The 22,895-nt window shown below is 42.8% G+C and overlaps 1 protein-coding gene across 1 annotated transcript in view; it reads left to right on the top strand.

Annotated features, from left to right (window-relative positions):
* The window catches only part of PGM5 (phosphoglucomutase 5), a 67,680-nt gene that overhangs the window by 3,715 nt on the left and 41,070 nt on the right, over positions 1-22,895 (top strand). Inside the window, exons 2-3 of the mRNA XM_034410287.3 lie at positions 13,419-13,581; positions 21,865-22,011. Coding sequence (XP_034266178.1) covers positions 13,419-13,581; positions 21,865-22,011 — 310 coding nt within the window. The remainder of the gene's footprint in view (positions 1-13,418; positions 13,582-21,864; positions 22,012-22,895) is intronic.

Raw genomic sequence — 22,895 nt, 5'->3', positions numbered from 1 at the left:
TGCATTTTGGAGCCCCCTAATTAAGTATTCCAAATTGTTGACATTAAAAAACATCTAACCTTTTTCTCTGTTGTAACACATCAGACTTGACCTTCCCTACAAGATACGTCAGGAGGACAGATCAGACGACTATATTGTAATCATAATTTCTTTGTGATTAAATTTCTCATAACTGCAGGTTATAGTGCTGCTATTTTGACATCGTAGTGACTTGGCTTCATAATCATTTCCTTATCAAATGCCATCATAATTTAGAATTAGTTAAATGTTTATTATATTCTTGAAAAACCTGACTTGTCATGAACGCTGAGACTTTCTTCTTTTAATCTAATCTTGTTAAATTTGTTGAGGAAAAAATATAAGTGAGGGAAACAATCTGTTCTTCATTGTGGAATGTGGGAAAGAGCTGAAGAACATGCTTTGTATGGGGAAAAAATTCCATGTTTGATCCAGAATCTTAAAAACATGCCTCTTATTTGACCATTTGCCAGTAATGACGATTATGAGCCAGAAGCATTAAAAATGCAGTACTACTTTCTATAAGACAGCTTACTTTCAGTTTCAGTGCACTATAACATTTGATTAAAATGGGAAAAACATTAGCTGGTTCATTAAGCAGTGTTTTTATTAATTATGGTTTATTGACTAAATTACAGTTGGCCAGTATCACGCAGTAAGTTAAACCATGAAAACTGGTTGAGAAACCAAAATGGACAGTGTATGGAGATTCTCAATCATCCAGATCATGGTTGTCCTAAAAGTGCTTTCCCAAAAGGCAACTGGACTTTCTTGGGTTTTTTTCTTTGAAAACATTTTGCTTCGCATCCAAGAAGGTTCTTTGAACAAGTTACGTTAAATGATGTGAACTTGGCTGTTACAAAGAACATATAAGGAATACAAAAACAAAAACTTGGCAGCATCTGAGATGTAATCTTTTTGTCTATGCATATATCAAAGTTAATTTATTAACTTTATGTATGACAATTATGAAACAGGTTGGTCAAAGTAGCAATTCTTAGATTTTTCCTTAATAAGTCACTCAGATAGAATTTTATGTGACTATGTGTTTTATATTTTTCAAACTATATATGGGACGTTAGAATTCTGATAATAGTGCCTTGACTAAATACGGATAGACAGAAATAGTTTTACATTCCACTGAAATGTATTAAAAGTCAAGGCATTTTAAGAGTTAGCTTTTTTTAATAAACTATGTCATTTTAATTTTAAGGCAAGGCACAGAGAATTTAGAACAAGCCATTATTTGAATGTATAGGGTTTGCGGGCTCAAACATTCTAGACACTCTGGTCAAGTACGTTTTAAACAATTTCACCCATGTGTCCCGGTTTCTTCAGCTCATTTTTATTTTCGTTAAAAGGGAAAAAAACATAGCCTTTTGAGAAATACTCTTCTATGGTTTGCGAAAAGGAGTTGCATGATTAAGAACTCCTTTGCACACACACAAAAAAAACCCTCACAGCTAGACTGTAAATGTCTGTTCACCAGTATGTTTCAAATCTATACATTTTTGTTATTGTTTTAAGAATTTTTCAAAACTTGAAACATCTAAGAACAGATTGTGCTTCATGATATTCTACAGAATTGTCCAACCCAAATGTACACTCTTCTCAGGTTCTTCAACAGATGGGCTAGTCTGTCTACATAGATCCTGTTCGAAGCCCATAAACCAGCAAGACATTTTTTAAAAATTGAGAATACCATCCAGATCATACAGTACATAAAGTAAGGCATAGTTATTTTAATAGCTAAAGGGATCCATGCGAAGAAAATTGGAACATGTTCATGGCTCCCACTTAAATGCTTCTAATACTTGGAAGTACAAAACATTTGAGTAGTCACATTCTCAAGGGATAAAGTCTTGCAGGGTTTTTTTTAGAATAAAACAACTGATTATATAGCAGTTGTAAAGTTGATAGTACAGTATGATAGAACAGTTAATTAACTTCTACTGCATGTTAAACCTTCAAGGTTTGGCCAATTTGTTTCCTGCATCTATTAGTATAAGGATAGGAAATTGTGTTTTGCATGCAATGCTGTATTCTTAGAAGCTCTAGTATAGGAATAGAAATGATCAACAATCTGATTGTGGAATTGTCTCCATTCAGTTTTAAATTATGTTTTCCCTTTGTGTCTTCAGTCAGTGCCTCCACTCTTATCTCGGTTTGCCAAATGGTGAGGCATTCAACTCAGTTTGAAAATTCTCATTCTATATATTAATACATATCTGAAATACATTAGAACTGTGATGGCAAACCTATGGCACATGTGCCAGAGGTGGCACACAGAGCCCTCTCTGTTGGCATGCGCGCTGTTGCCCCAGGTCAGATCTTCATGGCATTTCTTTCGTGAACTTCTGTTTCCCTGCAAATGACGAAATAGAAGCTCACGAAAGAAAAAGATCTTACCTCTAGCTGCGCTGCTGGTGTTGGGATGCCCCACCTCCCACCGGCCAGCTGGTCTTCAGGTCTCTGCTGCGCATGTCCATTCATACGCACGTGCATGTCCATGCATGCGCACATTTGCGCATATCCGCGTGTTCACATGCGTGCACACCTTTCATTTTGGGCATGCATGCGTGCAGAGTTTGGGCACTCAGTGCCTAAAAGTTCACCATCGCTACATTAGAACTTTCTTGATTCTAGCCAAAAGTCGGAGTTCTCCATCCATTCTTTAAGTGTATGACCTATTTGATTTCCCCATAGTCTCCTTTCCTCCAAACATTCTTCCCACACATTTATTCATGGCTGTGCTCTCCACTGCATTTTTTGCTGCCTTCCAGCACTTAATTCACCTCTGCTGCATTTTCCACGTCCTTTGATTCTCCAATCTGCCACTTCTCTACTCATTGCCTTTCTAGGCTTGTGCTTAAGTCTACTGTGTTTTGGGCTGTGATGTTGCAAAAAGAGTCTTCTATTTGCATTTATTAAGTTTATTTGCTGCCCATCTCATGGTACGAGGCGACTTGAGTCTTGGTCACATAGAATTTTCTATTAGCTGCAATTTTGATAGTGTAGTGTTGGCATTGCAAACTCACCATTACCTAAACAAAACAAAACAAAAATGAAAATATTATCTTAAGTTAAAATAAAAGTATTAACCGTGGCTCCATGCCCTTTAGATGTTGACTCTATTCTCTTTTGGATTATGACTTTTGATTTGCTGCACAAAGCTTGAAACAGCACTAATATTCTGTTGATACATTTTTATATTAAAGGATACATTTTCTAGGGTTTTGTCACTCAGATCCAGACATTTTATTTATTTATTTATTATACCCCCACACACACACACATATTTACAGATACAGTATATACTGCCTTTATTATTTTTACAAATAACTCAATATCCAACATATCCTTCTCCTCCTATTTTGCTCACAACAATCCTGTGACAGATGCTGAGATAAAGTGATTGTCCAAAGGACATCCAGATGGCTTTCATGGCTAAGGCAGGACTAGAATTCATGGTTGCCCATTTTGTAGCCTAGTGCCAGTGGTGGATTTCAAATTTTTTTACTACCAGTTCTGTAGGCATGGCTTGGTGGGCGTGGCATGGCTTGATTGGCACAGCTTGATGGGCGTGGCAGGGGAAGGATACTGTAAAATCTCCATTCCCACCAGTGGTGAAATGTAAAATTTGTTACTACCGGTTCTGTGGGTGTGGCTTGGGGGGGAGTAAAGTGACTGGGTGAGCGTGGCCAACTTTTTTTCTTTTTTTTAACTTTTAAAAGCATTTTTTCTACAACCTCCTTGGCCAAAGAGGTTGCAGAAAAAAATGCTTTTAAAAGCCTCTGACAATTCCAGCTGAACCGCACGATCATCAGAGGCTTTTTTTTTTACTTTTAAAAGCATTTTTTCGGCCAAAGAGGTTGTAGAAAAAATGCTTTTAAAAGTAAAAAAAAAAGCCTCTGATGATCGCATGGCTCAGCTGGGCATGGGGGGCAGTGCAGGGACTTTTGCTACCGGTTCTCCGAACCACCCACCGGCATCGCTACCGGATTGGGCAATCCGATCCAAACCGGGAACATTTCACCCCTGATTCCCACCCCACTCCAGGAGAAGGATACTGTAAAATCTCCATTCCCACCCCACTCCAGGGGAAGGATACTGTAAAATCCATTCCCTCCCCAATCCAGGGGAAGGTTACTGCAAAATCCCCATTTCAACCCAATCAGCTGGGACTTGGGAGGCAGAGAATAGATGGGGGCAGGGCCAGTCAGAATTTTTACTACCGGTTTTCCAAACTACTCAAAATTTCCGCTACCGGTTCTCCAGAACTGGTCAGAACCTGCTGAAACCCACATCTGCCTAGTGCCTTAACCCTAGACCAAACTGGCTCATTGTTACTCATTTGTAGTGTATTTGAAAAGTGGTAGAACAAACCACATAAAATCTGTACAAAATGTTGATGTATTTGAGGTGCATACAGTCGTGTGAAGGATATGTGTAGTCCCTACATGATTTCTGTACCTATCATTTGGCAACATCTTTACAGTGTGAATTTTAACAATCTGCATCGCTTCCTGGTTTCTTAGGTCTGAACTGGATTGTTGACTATGTTTATGTGTAAAACATGTCACACAATGCCATGTTATGATTTTCTGTCTAAATGCCAAAAGCTATGCCACAGTGCATTTTAAATAACAAATCTAACTTAGAAATGTATTTGCAATTCTCAGTAAAAATATGTGATAGTGACTGATCCTAGTGGTTATTTAATATTTATTTAATATTTTTATTCCACCTTTCCTTAACAAAATTTAAGCTAAGATGATTGACTTTCTTTCATTCTCTATTCTGTTCGACTCTTACTTTTTTATTAACTCAGCAAAAATATATGACCTGTCATTTTATGAATTGCTTGAATGTTTTTAAGCAGATTGGATCAAGACTTGACTTTGTAAATATGTGCAATGTAAATATGTATTGCTTTACAAGACATGCATACAAACAAAAACTGGAAATATTACCCCAGAGTTTGCAGGAATCTGTTCCTACCTTTTTAGCATTGCTACCTTCCCTTGGCAGAAAAAGCTGAGTGAAGACAAGTCTACAGTATGATCTAGAAATAAAGGGTATGATTTCAAAAAAGTCTTTAAAAGGATGAAAAATACTCCAAAATGATTAGGGGACTGGAAACTAAAACATATGAAGAATGGTTACATGAACTGGGCATGGCTAGTCTAGTGAAGAGAAGGACCAGGGGAGACATGATAGCCATCTTCCAATACTTGAGGGGCTGCCACAGAGAGGAGGGCATCAAGCTGTTTTCTAAAGCATCTGAAGGCCAGACAAGGAATAATGGATGGAAAGTGACCAAGGAGAGATTCAACCTAGAAATGAGGAGGAACTTTCTGACAGTGAGAATAATCAACCAATGGAAAAGCTTGCCTTCGAAAGTTGTGGGAGCTTCATCACTAGAGACTTTCAAGAAAAGATTGGACTGCCATTTGTCAGAAATGGCGTACGGTCTCCTACTTGAGCAGGGGGTTGGACTAGATGACCTATAAGGTCCCTTCCAACTCTGTTAATCTGTTATCTGTTATTATTGTGGATATTATTCTAGGTCAGATATGATAAGACTTAGAATTGCCTGAAAAGTTTTACTTTTAAAAGTTCTACTAATTTGGCCTTCTTGTGCAGACCTCTAGAGATTTGAAAAAGTTTGTATCAGAGAAAGAGTTTCTTCCCTGTTTTCTGATTAGAGTTAGAATCTCAGCCAAAGTAGAAGAATGTTCTGTTAATCATCCCAAACTCTTCCTTATTCATTTCAATTCCATTTAAACAGTAGCAGAGGTGATAACAGATGATGATGGCAGCCTCATTAAGACAACAAATACAATTTCCTTCCTTCCTTGAATTGCTAGTAATGGAAGTCCCAATGGAATTTTGCTTCTCAGTTCCATTGAGCTGGAATAGTTCCACACTGTCTAATAAGTAAATTCTAAAAGGGGAAATTTGGAAGAACAAGGTGACTTAAAGGAAATTTGGAAAACCTCAACTGTTTCCAATAAGGTAGAAATAACAAATCTTGTTTGCAAAGCACACTGCTAAGTCATAAGGGACTTATCCCTCACTAAAAGCTATAAATATTTACTGTTACATTAATACCATCTTTTAAAAATGAAATATGGTTGTTTTTAGTTTAGCTCTAGATGAATGGTTTTCATTTTATGCATGACCATTTAAGCAAGGGGAGGGAAACGAACTCACTTTCAGAGGAAAGAATGTGGAGCCGCGCTTGCTTTATATTTCATTCCAAAATATTCATACAGTTTATTATGCTTTCGCAGCACTTCCTTAACTCATTTCAGATTGGTTATGGCAGTCTTCCTCAATCTGGTGTTTCCACTGTAGTACTACATGCGCTACAGGTGATCCTCATCTTACAACCACAATTAGAATCAGAGTTTCCATTGCTAATCAAGGTTAAAGGGGAGTTGTATACAATTTTGAATGGGACGTGGTGGCTCAGTGGCTAAGACGCGGAGCTTGTCGATTGAAAGGTCAGCAGTTCAGTGGTTCGAATCCCTAGTGCCACATAACGGGGTGAGCTCCCGTTACTTGTCCCAGGTTCTGTCAACTTAGCAGTTTGAAAGCACGTAAAAAATGCAAGTAGAAAAATAGGAACCAACTTTGGTGGTAAGGTAACAGCGTTCCGTGCGCCTTTGGCATTTAGTTATGCCGGCCACATGACCATGGAGACATCTTCAGACAGCGCTGGCTCTTCAGCTTTGAAATGGAGATGAGCACCATCCCCTAGAGTCGGGAACAACTAGCACATATGTGCGAGGGGAACCTTTACCTTTTATACAATTTTGCAGTGTTTTTACAGTTATTAAGTGAATCGTGGTCATTAAGTGAATCCAGCTTTTTCCATTGACTTTGCTTGAAGAAGCCAGCTGGGAAAGTCACAAATGGCGATCACATGACCTCATGATGTTGCAGCAATTGCAGATACATGTTGGTTGTCAAGTACCCAAATTCTGATCACATGATCAGGAGGATGCTAGGACGGTCATAAGTGCAAGGACTGGTCATAAGTTATATTTTCCAGTGCCGTTGTAACTTTGAACGGTTGCTAAACAAATGGTTGAAAGTCAAAGACTAACTGTACATATATATGTGCATACTATTCTTATCCTCAGCCAGCTCTCCTTGCATTTGAAACTGTGCTTCAACACATTTGGGAGGCATCAGGCTTTGAAGAACAATCTACCCAATAAGTGATAAATTTATTATCAGTTAAATATAAATGTTTTTACATAATTATTTTTCTTTCTTTTATCTTTATGTTTCTTATTGGTAATCATTCAAAAACCTGTTCTTAGCTAGTGTATTAAGAATGTTTGACCGGTCCATTTTTCTGAGTGAGCTTAGAAAATAATCAATTTAAGTTGCATTCTGATAATTTTTTTTAAAAGGGAAAGAGAGAGGGAGAAATGGAGAAGTAGCCCTTCTGCATTTGGAGTTTCTGCCATTGGTGATGACCTTACTTTCCCTAATATTTTTGGTATAATATTTTCCCAAGAATTTTGAAGCCCGTTTTCAGCCCGTGTCCCTCCTGGTTGGTACTGGCTTCCCGGGAGGTTACACGAGGCTGGCTCCAGGGTGTTATCAACGCTTCATTGAGTGAGGGTTACTTCCCCACCGCCTTGAAAGAGGCGGTGGTGAGGCCTCTCCTCAAGAAGCCGTCCCTGGATCCGGCAATATTGGCCAACTATCGTCCTGTCTCCAACCTTCGCTTTATGGCGAAGGTTGTTGAGAGTGTGGTCGCACGACAGTTTCCGCAATTCCTGGAGGAAACATCTTATCTAGATCCGTTCCAGTCGGGTTTCAGGTCTGGGCACAGCACAGAAACGGCATTGGTCGCGTTGGTTGATGATCTCTGGAGGGCTCGGGACAGGGGTTGTTCCTCTGTTCTGGTCCTGTTAGACCTCTCAGCGGCTTTTGATACCATCGACCATGGTATCATGCTGCACCGGCTGGAAGAGTTGGGGGTGGGAGGCACCGTGTTGCGGTGGTTCTCCTCCTTTCTCTCCGACCGGTCGCAGTTTGTGTTGGCAGGGGGGCAGAGGTCGACCTCGAGGCCTCTCATTTGTGGAGTGCCGCAGGGATCGGTCCTCTCGCCTCTCCTGTTCAACATTTATGTGAAGCCGCTGGGTGAGATCATCCGTGGCTTTGGGGTGAGATACCACCAGTACGCTGATGACACCCAGCTGTACATCTCCACCCCAGGCCACCCCAACGATGCCCTTGAAGTGATGTCCCAGTGCCTGGAGGCTGTACGGATCTGGATGGGGAGGAACAGGCTCAAGCTCAACCCTTCCAAGACTGAGTGGCTGTGGCTCCCGGCATCCCGATATAGTCAGTTGACTCCATCACTGACTATTGGGGGCGAGTCATTGGCCCCCACAGAGAGGGCTCGCAATCTGGGAGTCCTCCTGGATATGCAGCTGTCCTTGGAGGAACATCTGACGGCTGTAACCAGGGGGACCTTTTGTCAGGTTCGCCTGATTCGCCAGTTGCGGCCCTTTCTTGATCGGGATTCCCTGTGCACAGTCACTCACGCCCTCGTCACCTCTCGCCTTGACTATTGCAACGCTCTCTACATGGGGCTCCCCTTGAGGAGCACCCAGAGGCTCCAGCTGGTCCAGAACGCAGCAGCGCGGGTAGTGACGGGAGCAGCATGGCGCTCCCATGTAACACCGCTCCTGCGCGAGCTGCACTGGCTCCCAGTTGTCTTCCGGGTGCGCTTCAAGGTGTTGGTTATCACCTTTAAAGCGCTCCATGGCATAGGGCCTAGCTATCTTCGAGACCGCCTGCTGCTACCAACGACCTCCCATCGACCCGTGCGCTCCCACAGAGAGGGCCTCCTCGGGGTGCCATCAGCCAGACAATGTAGGCTGGTGACCCCCAGGGGGAGAGCCTTCTCTGTGGGGGCACCTACCCTCTGGAATCAGCTCCCCCCAGAGATAAGGAGAATCCAAGACCTCAGTGCCTTCCGTCGCGCCCTTAAAACCCATTTATTTAAACAAGCCGGGCTGGCTTAAGATGAAATTTTTAACTGTTTTTAAATGTTTTAAACGTTTTTAATTGGTAAATGAGTTTTAATTGGGCCAAATTTATATATCTTTTAATTGTTTTTAATATTTGTTCTGCATGTTTTTTAATCTGGCTGTACACCGCCCTGAGTCCTCAGGGAGAAGGGCGGTATAGAAATCCAATATAAAATAAAAAAAAATAAAAATAAATCTAACAATTTTGTGAGGTAAAATCGATTAAGACATGCAAAATCACTCAGTGAGTTTAATGTCTAAATGAAGGTTTTTATAGCCTGGATTTATTGATGAATTTTAGGTGATCATGTGTTTTGTCTATGGCCTTTTGCTACATCAAGGAAATGCACCACAATGTCTCTCATAAACCTCTTTTAAATTTCTAATTGATGAGGGGTTCTCTTCTATATTTTTTGGTAAATAAAATACCACATAGATACAGAGACGAGCATCACCTATCTTCCTTCAACAAAAAGTTCTCAGTTTGTGTCCAGCTAACAGCAATTTAAAATTCATTATAGGCACCCCATCTTCATACACGTTTGAATGTGCAGAGGGAATGAAGATCCCTCTTCTTTTTCAACTGTAGCGCTGGGAGGACGCCTCAGGCTCACGTCACTCATCAAAATCTGCTAAATTCTCACTATGTTAAGGGCGCTAAGTCACATTCTTGAACTCCATATATGGCGATGCTGTTGTTTTGCATACCATACGAAGAGTGGTATCATGACAAAATTATTATCTCTGAAGACTTGATTACATACCAACTAGGGGCAAAAGGAATCCCAGAGCTGGCTTGAGAAATCAGGGAGAGTTGTAAGCAGAATTTATTAGCTCGTTTGATATTCAATATAGTAGATTACTTGGATTTTAGCAACTGAAAAAGAAAACAACAACAACCATGGTGGTCTCTTCAATATGCAAACATGCTCTATTCTTCAATAATTTCCCAGTAACAGGCTTTCCTCTTTCAAAAAAATAAATGATTTAAATTTAAGTTTCTCAGTTTTCAGACTGGTAGGCAGTTCTAGATTAAATTTGTTCCTTGGAATGGATCAAATCAGAAAATATTTTGATTGAAGAACGAACAGGTTTTACAGCTAGACATTCAGTATTAGATCACTTTCTTATTTTGCAACATCTACAATAAGTGAAAATATACTTTTAAGTCCGGATCTACACAGTATGCAATTTTATCAATTTCAGAATCACTGTTGTACTTATTGCTACACATAAGGTAAAAGGCAAAGGTTCCCTTCGCACATATGTGCTAGTCGTTCCCAACTCTAAGAGGCGGTGCTCATCTCCGTTTCAAAGCCGAAGAGCCAGTGCTGTCTGAAGACGTCTCCCTGGTCATGTGGCCAGCATGACTAAACGCCAAAGGCGCACAGAATGCTGTTACCTTCCCATCAAAGGTGGTCCCTATTTTTCTACTTGCATTTTTTTACGTGCTTTTGAACTGCTAGGTTGGCAGAAGCTGGGACAAGTAATGGGAGCTCACCCATAGTGCAAACTTAAAAAATAATGGATGCCTGCTTCTTCTTATATAAAACTTTATGAGAACTCTAGTTTAAAAATTAGGTGGATGATGTGCTATTATCTTAGATACCAATTGGTCTAAAGCAAACTTTATATATTTTAGTTGCAGATTGTAAGATAGAAGCACTCAACATTAATTATGCAAAATTGGTGTGTGTATATACAGTATATAATAGTAATAAAATGTAACTTATGTAATTGTAATATAAATAGAACAATTATGTTTTATATAGTCACACACACACACACACACACACACACACACACACACACACACACATACATACATATTTGCTAAACACCCTAAAATTCATGCTTACCCAATTTAAGAAGTTTAGATCTTCATATATATAGGAGTGTTTTATGCATGGCACACTTGAAGTATGTTGTCTCTAGCAACAAAAGTCAGCAACAGTCCTGCAATCCTTGTATTACTTCAGCAGTGCATTATTTTACCTATTTTCAGCTAGTGTGCAACACTGCCACTTTTGTTCTGAGCCCAATGGGATCATATAGGTCCTTCACTCCCTTTAGAGAGGATGAAATATTATTTTTTAAATATATTGCAGATCCTTTGATGGATTTGTGTTCCCAACATGGACTTAAATCATGAGGCTGTTGTGACTAAAATTGAAAGTAATATCTGGCCATGTATCTTTTTTACTGGTTGAAATTACATTTTTTCCACATTTTACATCAGGAATTGATGCCTCTGATTTTCATTTTTGATTTTAAATGATGACTTGGTTTCATCTACAAAAGTGCACATGAAACCGAAGTGCTGTGGTTTCTCCCTTAAAGCAATCCTGAGGTATGTAGACATGCAGTGGCTGCCTTTAAATAGTGTGCCAAGGAACTGGCTCTCAAAGATGTTTTCCGTTTTCAAGCCAACTAAATATTTGAGTCAAATATGGTTCCTAAATTCAGAAGAGCTTTAACTTGACAAGAGTTAATGCTCTTCCAACAGTTGTTCTGGAGGGGAAAATTTGGAATATCCTATTTGAACAAAAACTTTGTCCCTATGATGAAAGAGACCTTAACCTATTAACCCACATTTTATTATATTTATATTTATTATTGCTGTCATGGTAAAAGATGCCTCGCTGAAGCTAATAATACCACATCTAAGCAGACTTCCGATTCACCTAGATCTATTTTATTTACAATTGTTATTATCTAGTCACTGTAATTTTATTTCTTTTAACAAGGTTTTGTTTTACTATTTATTAAATTTAGCACACTTCAACCAATTTCAATATCATAATTATTGGGTTTTACTGCATTTTTATTCCCTGTCTCACAATTCTTCCTGCTTTTGAGCTGGTCTTTAATTGTAATAAAGTACTTCTACTAACTTTACTCTTGTCAATTTATAGCCTGTTTTCCCCAAAATAAGACATCCCCTGATAATAAGCCCAATCAGGCTTTTGAGTGCATGGCAATAAGGCCAAGCATTTATTTCAGGGTTCAAAAAAATATAAGACAGGGTCTTGTTTTCGGGAAAACACGGTATTATGGTGCCAAATGGGAAATAGGTTATTTGCCTCTGAAGATACTTCTATATTAAATAATATTAAAATAACGCTATGAAAGTACAATAAGCCAGTTTGATGTATTCAGTAAGGCTAAAAACCGGGAGACTGAATTCTAGTCCCACTTTAGGCATAAAGCTGGCTGGGTGATTAGGGGCCAGTCAGCCTCTGTCAGCTCTAGGAAGGAGGCAATGGCAAACCACTTCTGAAAACTGCAGGCACTTATCCAGGGAGTCTCTGAGAATTGGACACAATTGAAAGACAAAATATATATATTTCAGTTAATGACTGCTTGTTATGTTAAAGAAAGTGAGCAACTTGTTAGTAACTGCATACCCAAAATTATGTCATACTGTAAGAATGGAATGGGACTTACTTCTTGATTCACACTAATTTTGGCAAGTACAACACAGCAAGCCAAAGTGTTCGGAAATGCACTGTATTCTTGGCCTTTATTTTTAACCCAGAAATCTGACTCTGGGGAAAGTTTCAGGTCCTAGCTATCAATCATTCTTTGATCCTGCTAAAGGTTCCCATGAATGACAGTTGCTGTCTTTTCTCATGCCTTTTAAAGGGCTAAGCCTACAGTTGAACCCACATGTTTCAGATTCCTGCATATTGATGAAGCCTAGTTGATTTCTAATGACTTCCATTGACAAAATTACAGACCCCAGCTTTGATTCTCAAGTGTTTTTCCCAAACTTTACTGAAGTTATACCACTGACTGTCTTTATTAAGATAGCTTCTTCTTAATAGAGACATTTTCTTAGACATCAATCTGTATTTTATAACATGATATAAATAATTCTAATAGTTCTAACATTTCTGTATTCTGTGTGACATATTGATGAATGTGTATTATGGATATAACTTATAATGAAAGATTTCTCATATTGCTGTAAGTTAATTTTATTTATTAGACTTTCATTTATGGCACCGTTTGATGGCACATAGAGTTTTCGGCCACCAGCTGTAATTTTGCTGTAGATTAAGATATAATGGAGCAAAAAGGCAGGTGAACACTATGAAATAGATGCAGATGTATAAAACTTATATGTAAGTCTTCTTTATTCATCAATACAATCAGAGTTGAAAATCCTTGCTGTTTTATTGTGATCATTGGCTGTGCAGTTTGGATGTCAGCCAGTATGATTATGTTTGGAACTAAGCTCTCCCTTTTTAAAAATAGCGATAATATTTAATCAATGAATCACGTACCGTCAACCACACCTGACATTGGGTTTTTTTTTTTTTTTTTGGCATTTAGATTGGAAGATTGATTATTGGGCAGAATGGCATTTTATCCACTCCTGCTGTGTCCTGCATTATCAGAAAGGTCAAAGCTGCTGGGGGAATTATTCTCACAGCTAGTCACTGTCCTGGAGGACCTGGAGGAGAATTTGGAGTAAAGTTTAACATTGCCAATGGAGGTAAGAGTTATTGTGATGCATCTTATTACAAACTCTGATTTGTTTTTGTCTTTTTAGAAAAAACGTAAGGTCTGAAAAGAAATTTGCCTATTACATTGCCTATTACAGTCAATCTATAATCACATAAAAATGTAAAAATAATGTCTGTCTATATCTGTCTAACCAGCCAGCCAGCAACCCAGCTATCTATCTTAAGATGTCTTAGATTTAAATACAACATATTAAACAATGTTTAAAAGGCTTGTAGACTTTTCCAACTATTTGTTTTTTGGAATTAAAATCATTGAATAGATATGTTTTCATCTCTCTTGGTTCGAGGCATGAGATCTGTGACAAGCAGTCTGATGTAGTAGCCACAGCCTCTGTTGATATCGGCACAGCTTCCTGTCCCATTAGATTTCTAAAATATTCTTTAGAATATCTAAAATATTATTTTACTTATAAATAAATAGGAATCTGATATACTACAGCAATCCCGTTTGGATCTTCTCCTCCAAAAGTTAACTGGTAGAATGCATCCTGTATGGGGGGAAAAAAAGTGACAAGGAATATTCTCACCAGTTTTTCCTATGGTAAATTAAATATGCTACTCTCCACATAGAGCAGAGGTCTTCAAACTTGGCAGCTTTAAGACTTGTGGACTTCAACTCCCAGAATTCTCCAGCCAGCTATGCTATGGCTATAAGTTTAAAGACCTCTGACATAGAGTATGGTAGCCATTTTGTGAGAACATTGCAAGCTCTCAAAATTCTAATATGCCCATTGGCTGCAAAATTTTGTACATAAGAGCAATAGCAATAGCACTTAGACTTATACACCGCTTCACAGTGCTTTAGAGCGGGGGTCACCAACCTTTCGGACCTCAGGGACCACTAAAGTCATAATTTTAAATCCCGTGGACCACTAATACGATCTGCCTAATGACTGGCTGGGTGGGCGTGGCTCAGTGGTCATGTGACTGGGTGGCTGTGGCCAACTCGATGTCACTCATGTCGAGGGGCGCATTGTCAGACTCTACTCGCCCTTTCCCTCCCAGCCACTCCTCGCCTGCCCGTCCAGGCTCCTTAGGGCCCCAACAGGAAGCAGTTGTTGGAGCTAAGCAGCCACCCCGAGAAAGAGTTGGCAAAACAGCTGGCTCAGTTCAAATTGGATCTGACTGAGAAGAAGGCTCAGCAGAAGCACCTCACTGAGGATTAGGAGCATAGGCTTTCCAAACAGAGGGAAGACCTGTGGGTGTGCAAGGCCAGGTACCGGCACCTAGAGGCTCAGCGGGTTGAGATGATCAGCCAGTTCCAGGCCATGATGCAGTCCCACTGGAACAAGGCCTTCTGGCTCTTTGCCACTAGCGGCACTTTTCTCCAGCCTTCGCCCAAAGCCCCGCACCAGGAAGTCTGAAGTAGACCCCAAGTCGACTTTCTGCCCCCCTGACCCACACAAAAAGAACCCAAAGGGGGAGACTCTCTGCAGCAACACAAACGTTCATTGCATGTATGCGGCCCAAGGGCCATAGTTTAAGGACCCCTGATTTAGTGCAATATAAAAAATGGAAATAATTTTTCTGTGGACCACCAAAATATTCTTGCGGACCACCAGTAGTCCACAGACCACCAGTTGATGACCACTGTTTTAGAGCCCTTTCTAAGCAGTTTACAAAGTCAGCATATTGCCCCCAACAATCTGGGTCCAATAATTGAACTAGATTGAAAAAAAAAAATCCTACTAATTAATATTTGCTGAGATATTAAACCCAAGGAGTTTAATTTGATTTTTCAGAAGATTCAACGTTGGATGTTCAGATCAGTTTTATTCTCCATTGAGAGTGGAGACAGCAGCCAGCGTGGGTAGTGCCCATCCAATCAGCTTGAAGGACTGAGCCTGCCAATTATTCTTAGTCCCGCCTTGTTGCCGGGCATGCCCAGTTTTTGGCTCAGTCCTTCAGCGCTGACTGGTGTGTGGGACTTCTCTCTGGCTAAAATTCTCCCTTTATTTCCTTCCTATTGGCCTTTTTTCGGAAATTTGGACTTGGACTGTTTTGACTTTGCTCTAGCGATTCGATTTGGACACTGACTGCTTCTCTGGCTGACTTGGAACGTCCTGACATCGTGTTGTGAGTTTTGAAGAAGGAGGTGGACTTTCGTTAATAGCGGGCTCTCCTGGCTCTAACAAGGGCATGGGGATTCCTTGCCCTCGATCCCCTCAAGGGAAGGCATTTGGAACGTTGATCTTCGGGGGACAAGCCTCCCGTTGCGCTCTCCTCGTTCCCTCGCTTACTTTCACTTTCGCCCCTTTCATTAGCGGCCGTTTCGGGAGGCAAATTATAGCGGCGCCCGCCATTTTAAACTGCAAATTTTGCCGCCGTTGGGGGAGAGCAATAAATAAGCTGCCTGCCGGAACGCTCCCTTTGCGGCTGCTTCCTCCCTCTATTTAAATTGAAGGTGAAGCGTGGCGGGCTGAGTGATTCGCTTGAGGAGCCTCGCGCCCCCGCCTCTGTTTTACTTCCGGTAAATGCGGCCTGTTTAATTTCCTCGTGGCTGATTCTCGCTGATTTATAGATGCTGGCTGCGTGATCGCAACTGAGGAGCTTCGCGCCCCCCTCCCCTCCTCCTGTGCTGCAGTGGCCTTAATCTGGAGGCTTCTCTCATTGAGCCCAGTGGAGCTTCACGCCCCCCTTAATCTGTGGCAGCAGTTGTTTATTTAGGTGCCGGCCACCATTAAAAATTAGTGGAGCTTCGCGCCCCCACCCGTGTGCTCGCTTTATAACGGTCACAAGCCTGTGACCTTAATTTGCCTGATTACTTGATTGATTGCCTCCTCACCTACAGTAACGCTCCAAAGCCTTCCCCCCCCCACCATCGCCACCACACCTTCCAGTTCGTGGAGTTTTTCGCTCCCAACTTAATTTGTCTGGCCTTGAGTGTAACCATTGAGTGACAATTTTTCGAGTCTGCCTCCTGTGGAGTTCCTCTCGCTCCCTTACTTATTCAGAGTCTGATTATTGAGTCACTATCTGGTATGTGGGGGGGCGTTACTCTCAATTTCTTACCATGCCTAAGGCCCTTTCAAAGTCTAAGCACGGCCGGAAGGCCAGTGCAGGTGAAGTTGGCCAATCAGACTCCATGTCTGTTACCCAGCAATCTGCCAGGGAAGATGCCAGATCACATTCCAGGACTTCTCAACGGTCACGTTCCCATCACAAGTCTTCCTCACGTGGCTTGTCATCCTCTTCTTCCAAAGTGGAACAACGTAGAGACAAAGTTTTGACCAGATTATGTGACAAGGCATGCGCCCAGTTGCCTCCTTCCACTCTTCAATCTCCTGCCCCTTCTAATCCACCTACAGTCTCCTTGCCTCATTCACCTACTCCTGACCAGCTCTCTCTATAAGATTGTCCAGCGACTATTTCTAAGGAAAATTTGTGGGGCACTGACTCAGTTTCTCAACAGCCGGTTCCTGATCCAGCAACGGTACCGGAGGCTCCTTCCTCTGACTCTGTGCCTGCCTGTTCTTTGAACTCGGTCGTTCCTCCAGATCAACTACAACAAATGATTGGGGCGGCGGTTCAACGGTCCTTAGCCACCCGTTCGGGCTTCTTCAGTCAACATGGATCGGTGAGAGAGACCTCCCCCTTTTCAGCAGGCCACAGTGTCGAAGGATGTTCTCATTCAGTTCGATCCGCTTCCCCTACGTCTTCTCACTACAGTCACCCTTCAGCTTTGATCGATGAAGGAGATCCTGATTCTGACCTGTCAGAAGATGAGAACCTTCCTCCGGATCAGCCAGCCTTCACAGGTCTCTTTCCTCAAGCCTTATTCAAATTCTTGCTTTTCAAGGCTGTTAATACGGCCCGTTTATCCTCCCCAAACGCTGATCCAGTTCCCCACTCTTCTTCTTCTGCATCGTTGGACCCGATGTTCGCAGAACCAGCTAGACCTATAACTTCCGTTCCTACCCCTCCTCTCTTTCTGGATGTAGTGAAACGTCAGTGGGAGTCCCCGGCATCTGCTCCCCTCCCTTCATCTAATGACAAAAGAAACTTTCAAGTATCCTCGGATCTTGAGACTCTTCTTCAAATCCCTTCGGTAGATGCTCCAGTTGCAGCTCTTCTTCCTAACTCCAATGTTCCGGGCGAGCCTGACGAAGGGCTCCGCCCTGATGAACGCAGATCGGATCAGGTTCTTCAAAAGGCTTTTCAAAGTTCTTCCTGGGCGATTAAAGCAACCACCACGGCTTCCTTCTTCAATAGGACAACTTTACTGTGGTTGCGTCAATTACAAGACAAGCTAGCTCCAGGAGATGCTCATATCAGACAAGACCTGAATAAAATTGTGGCTGCCGTACAATTTTCAGCCGACTCTACTCTAAATGCTGCCAGGTTCTCCGCTAAATCTTTGGCTTCAGCGGTCACGGCTCGTCGTTTGCTGTATCTCCGTCACTGGCAGGCAGATGCCAGACACAAGTGGCGATTGGCTTCGGTTCCCTTCAAGGGCACGAAGCTTTTCGGGGACGCTTTAGAGCCTTTCCTCACAGAAACCAGGGACAAAAAGAAGGTTTTAGCAGCGGTTTTCCGGAGAGGGGCTCCCCGTTTCTCACCTTATCCTTCTCGTTCTTTCTCTCGAGGTGTGGATGGGGGGTCCTCCTCTTCTCCTTTTCCCACGTTTAGGAGAGATGGGTCTTTCAGCAGGCAGCGGGGTTCTTCCGATAGGGCTTTCAGGGGGCGTTCCTTTAATTTCAAGCGGCCCTTTCGAGGGGGAGGAGGTCGTTTCGCCCGTCGCCGTCGCTGATTGCCCTTTGGATCCTCCCATTGGTGGCAGATTGGGTCTTTTTGCCACTGTCTGGGAAGAATCCACTTCGGACAAGTGGGTCCACGCCACCTTAAAATCTGGGTTGGCCATTGAATTTATCGCCCCCCCCCCCCTCGCACCTTTGTTTGCTGTCCGATTTCTCGTAATCCCGGCAGGAGGTCCCTCATGGATTCTTCGGTTCAGCATCTCCTGTCTATCAGGGCTATTCAACCTGTACCTCCGGGTCAGGAGGGATCGGGATTCTATTCAAGGGTGTTTCTGGTCCCCAAATCATCGGGGGGGGGTGGCGTCCTATTCTGGACCTCAAACGTTTAAACAGATACGTTGTGTATCGGAAATTCAAAATGCAATCATTAAAATCTATTCTTGACGGTGTGCGGAGGGGCGATCTCCTCTCCTCCATTGATCTAACTGAGGCCTACCTTCATATTCCTATCCTCCCGTCCCATAGACAGTTTTTGAGATTCTGTTATAACGGAGCTCACTACCAATATAGGGCCCTCCCATTTGGCCTCTCTTCTGCCCCTCGCACCTTTACGAAGGTGCTGGCTGCCTTGGCGGCTCGGCTCCGCCTCCGTTCAGTCCGCCTCATGTGTTATTTAGATGATATTCTTCTGTTGTCCCCTTCTGTGCAACAGGCTGCCCTAGATATTCGCCTGACGGTTGAGACGCTAGCGGCTCATGGCTTCTCTGTTAATTTAGAGAAGAGCCATCTCTCTCCCTCCACTAGATTAGTACACTTGGGTGCCCTGATTGACTCCCTTCAGGGCAAAGTTTTTCTTTCTCCCGATAGACAAGCTAGTCTGAGGCAGTTAATTTCCCAGGTTGAAGGGAGTCGGGTGGTTTCCCCCTATGTCTTATCTCAACTCTTAGGTAAGATGATATCTGCAATAGCTATTGTTCCCTGGGCTCAACTCCACGCCAGGGAACTCCAATGGTTTCTCTTACCTTTACAGAAGGCCGGCAGAGGCACTTCATTGAAGCCGATCCCACTTCCTCCAGCGGTACGAAGATCCCTCCGGTGGTGGCGCTCCCCGGCTCTATCGGCGGGTTGTTTCTTCCTCGAACCCTCGAGGGTGGTGGTGACGACAGATGCCAGTCTCCTGGGTTGGGGGGCCCATTGCCAAGGTCAACTAGCTCAAGGGACTTGGACAAGCTCGGAAGCTCGACATCCCATCAATTGGCTGGAACTGAAGGCGGTTTTTCTAGCTCTAAGGTCACTCCGTCATCTGGTCTCCGGAGCCCACGTCCTCGTCCTCACGGACAACGTCGCCGCAAAGGCTCATTTGAACAAACTGGGGGGCACCAGATCGAAGTCTCTTCTGACTCTGGCAGTCGCATTGGGAGTCTGGTCAGAGCGCAACCTGTGTTCCCTTCGGGCGGAACACATCTCCGGGGTACAGAATGTTCAAGCGGACTGGTTGAGCCGCCAGCGGATAGACAATGCGGAATGGCATCTCCTTCCGCTCCTCTTCCAGGAACTGTCTCTTCGCTTCGGCCGTCCAGTAATCGACCTGTTCGCAACTCACAAGAATGCTCAACTTCCGCTGTTCTTTTCTCGGTACCCACATCCTCGAGCGGCCGGCGTCGACGCTCTTCGAACTCCATGGCCGTCGGGCCTCCTGTACGCATTTCCTCCGACGACCCTCCTTCCCAGGGTCATCCGCAAGATTCTATCCGAGCGAGCGGAAGTGATCCTTGTAGCACCTCATTGGCCTCGGAGACCCTGGTTTGTGGACCTCGTGTCCCTATCGGTGACCCCATCGTGGCGCATTCCTCTCTCGGACAATATGCTTTCGCAGGGCGCTCTGAAGCACCCAGACCCGGCCTGGCTCAATCTAACCGCTTGGAGATTGAGCGGTGCACTTTGAGGGAGGTACAAGTCCCGGCAGATGTTGTACATACCTTATTATCCTCCCGACGGCCTTCTACGGAACGCATTTACTCTGCCACCTGGCGGAGTTTCTGCAACTGGTGTAATCAGGTCGGTGTCATGCCTCTACAACCGTCTATTATACATATTTTGATGTTTTTGCAGAAGGGCCTTTCCCAAGGTCTCTCTCCTAACACTCTCCGCCGACACATTGCAGCTTTATCTTCGGTACTTACCTGCGGCTCCTTGTCGTCTCTCGCTCAACACCCATTGATCCGTCGTTTCCTTCGGGGAGCAAAGAACTTGTGCCCTCCTGTTCTGCATCGCTACCCTACCTGGGACCTTCCTCTGGTCTTACAGTCTCTTACGAGTTCTCCATACGAGCCTCTTCAGACTACCAGTCTCAGACTTCTCACCTGCAAGGTCGCCTTCCTGGTGGCCATTACTTCGGCTCGCCGCATATCTGAGCTCGCCGCCTTGTCCACCCATCCGGACCTTTGCGTTTTTCACTCAGACCGGGTGGTGCTCCGTTTGGACCCGACATTCATGCCGAAGATCAACTCCGTGTTCCACCGTGCCCAGGAGCTTATCCTGCCAAATTTCTGCCCCCGGCCTACTCATCCTCGGGAACGTCGCTGGCACTCCCTTGATGTCCGGCGGGCACTGCGGGTTTACCTGAAGAGGACGGCTCCTTTCCGTCGTTCGGAGTCTCTTTTTGTATCCTTCTTACCTACTTCTCAAGGCAGTAGGGTCTCGTCTTCAACCATCGGTCGTTGGATTCGCCAGACTATCGCCACAGCCTATGATGTTAGATCCCTTCCGCGCCCTTCAGGTTTGACAGCTCACTCCACCCGCAGCGCAGCTACGACGGCAGCTTGGGCGACACAGGCTTCTTTGCTGGAAATCTGTAGGGCGGCCACGTGGACTTCTCCTAGCCCCTTCATCAGACACTACAAACTCGACCAGTTTGCGTCAGCCGAAGCCTCGTTTGGTCGCCGAGTTCTGCAAAGAGTTGTTGCCGGAGAGGACAATGCGGTCCAGCGTGATCCCCCCCTTACTTCGGGACAGTGAACTTGGGTATGTCCCACGCTGGCTGCTGTCTCCACTCTCAATGGAGAAGGATCGTTGGTCTTACCTGATACGTTCCTTCTCGTTGAGTGGAGACAGCAGCCAGACCCTTCCCTGTTTTTCTTCACGCTGGACTCGAGAACCTTTTTTCTGTCTTTCTGCCTTGTTTTCCTTGGTCCCACACACCGAGTCTGTCTTCCAGTCTTCGCCAAAACTGGGCATGCCCGGCAACAAGGCGGGACTAAGAATAATTGGCAGGCTCAGTCCTTCAAGCTGATTGGATGGGCACTACCCACGCTGGCTGCTGTCTCCACTCAACAAGAAGGAACGTATCAGGTAAGACCAACGATCCATCTGAAGATTTCAGAGACCATAAAAAGCTCTAATAAAATATGTACTGCTAAAATACTATGTTAATTTAAACTATTGTATATCTCGTAATAATACATAAAATTTATTTTGTATTTAAAAGCATTTAATCTCTGTTTTGTGGTGATATTCAAGAACTGATAAAAGCTTATGTTTGTATTATCTTTTCAGGTCCAGCTCCAGATGTTGTTTCTGATAAAATTTATCAGATTAGCAAAACCCTTGAAGAGTATGCCATTTGCCCTGATTTGAGAATTGATTTGTCTCGGTTGGGAAGACAGGAGTTTGATCTGGAGAATAAATTCAAGCCTTTCCGGGGTATTGAATTCTTTTCCATAGTGTGGAAATTTGCAATTAAAACTGAAAAGTTAGTCCTTTAAAAAGTTATTGGCATGGTAGTATATTAGAACTGAAATAGGAAATCCAGAATGGAAATGTGACTTTTCCCTTGTTACCCAACTGTTTATAAGTTTCATATAAATTTTAGTACTATAAAGGCAATACCATATTGATAATGATCTTATTCTGGCTGTGATTGAAATTCAAACCAATATTTAACTTTCTGTTTCCCTGGTTCTTGTTAGCTTAGCATTCCCATTCTACATATTTTTCTTTAGGCATTTTACTTCTAAACTTAAAGCATGAGTTGAAATTTCAGTTTCTCATTCTACAGCCTTTGTTTTACTTTGCTAAATTGATTATGGATTTTTGTGGTCATTGTGTTACTAAGCCACATAGTCATTTTATAAAGTTTTTTCATTTGTGGTTTTATTTTAGACTTTTTGATATCTTTTTGATATTTTGTTTTATTCTATTGTGTGCCAACAGTTCTGGAAGTAATATAGTGAGTTTTAGAACTTACAACCCTACCTTTTCTTGTGCCTTTATCAGTCCAACGTGATTATTACTGCCCAGAGCCCCTGTCTGAGGGAGATAGGCGGTTAAGAAATATGAAATATAAATAAATAAATTAAGTATGTCTTAAGTTATTCCCTTGCTTACTCCTAGAATATCCAAAAAGCTAACAATACAATTCAGAGTTGACAGGATCAGATAGAAATTATGGCTGACCAAAAACATTCAGTGGGACATTTTGTGAAGTAACCCTTTAAGTAAAAAACCATTAAAGTAACACTCTGAGATACAGTAAAGCATTGAGGCCTGTATTCTTGAAAGTGAAACACTCCAAGGACCTTACTAAG

This window comes from Pantherophis guttatus, chromosome 2 (assembly GCF_059756535.1).
Source record: "Pantherophis guttatus breed Tessera chromosome 2, ASM5975653v1, whole genome shotgun sequence".
NCBI classification, from domain to species: Eukaryota; Metazoa; Chordata; class Lepidosauria; order Squamata; family Colubridae; genus Pantherophis; species Pantherophis guttatus.
This window is presented reverse-complemented; position numbering and strand designations above follow the sequence as displayed.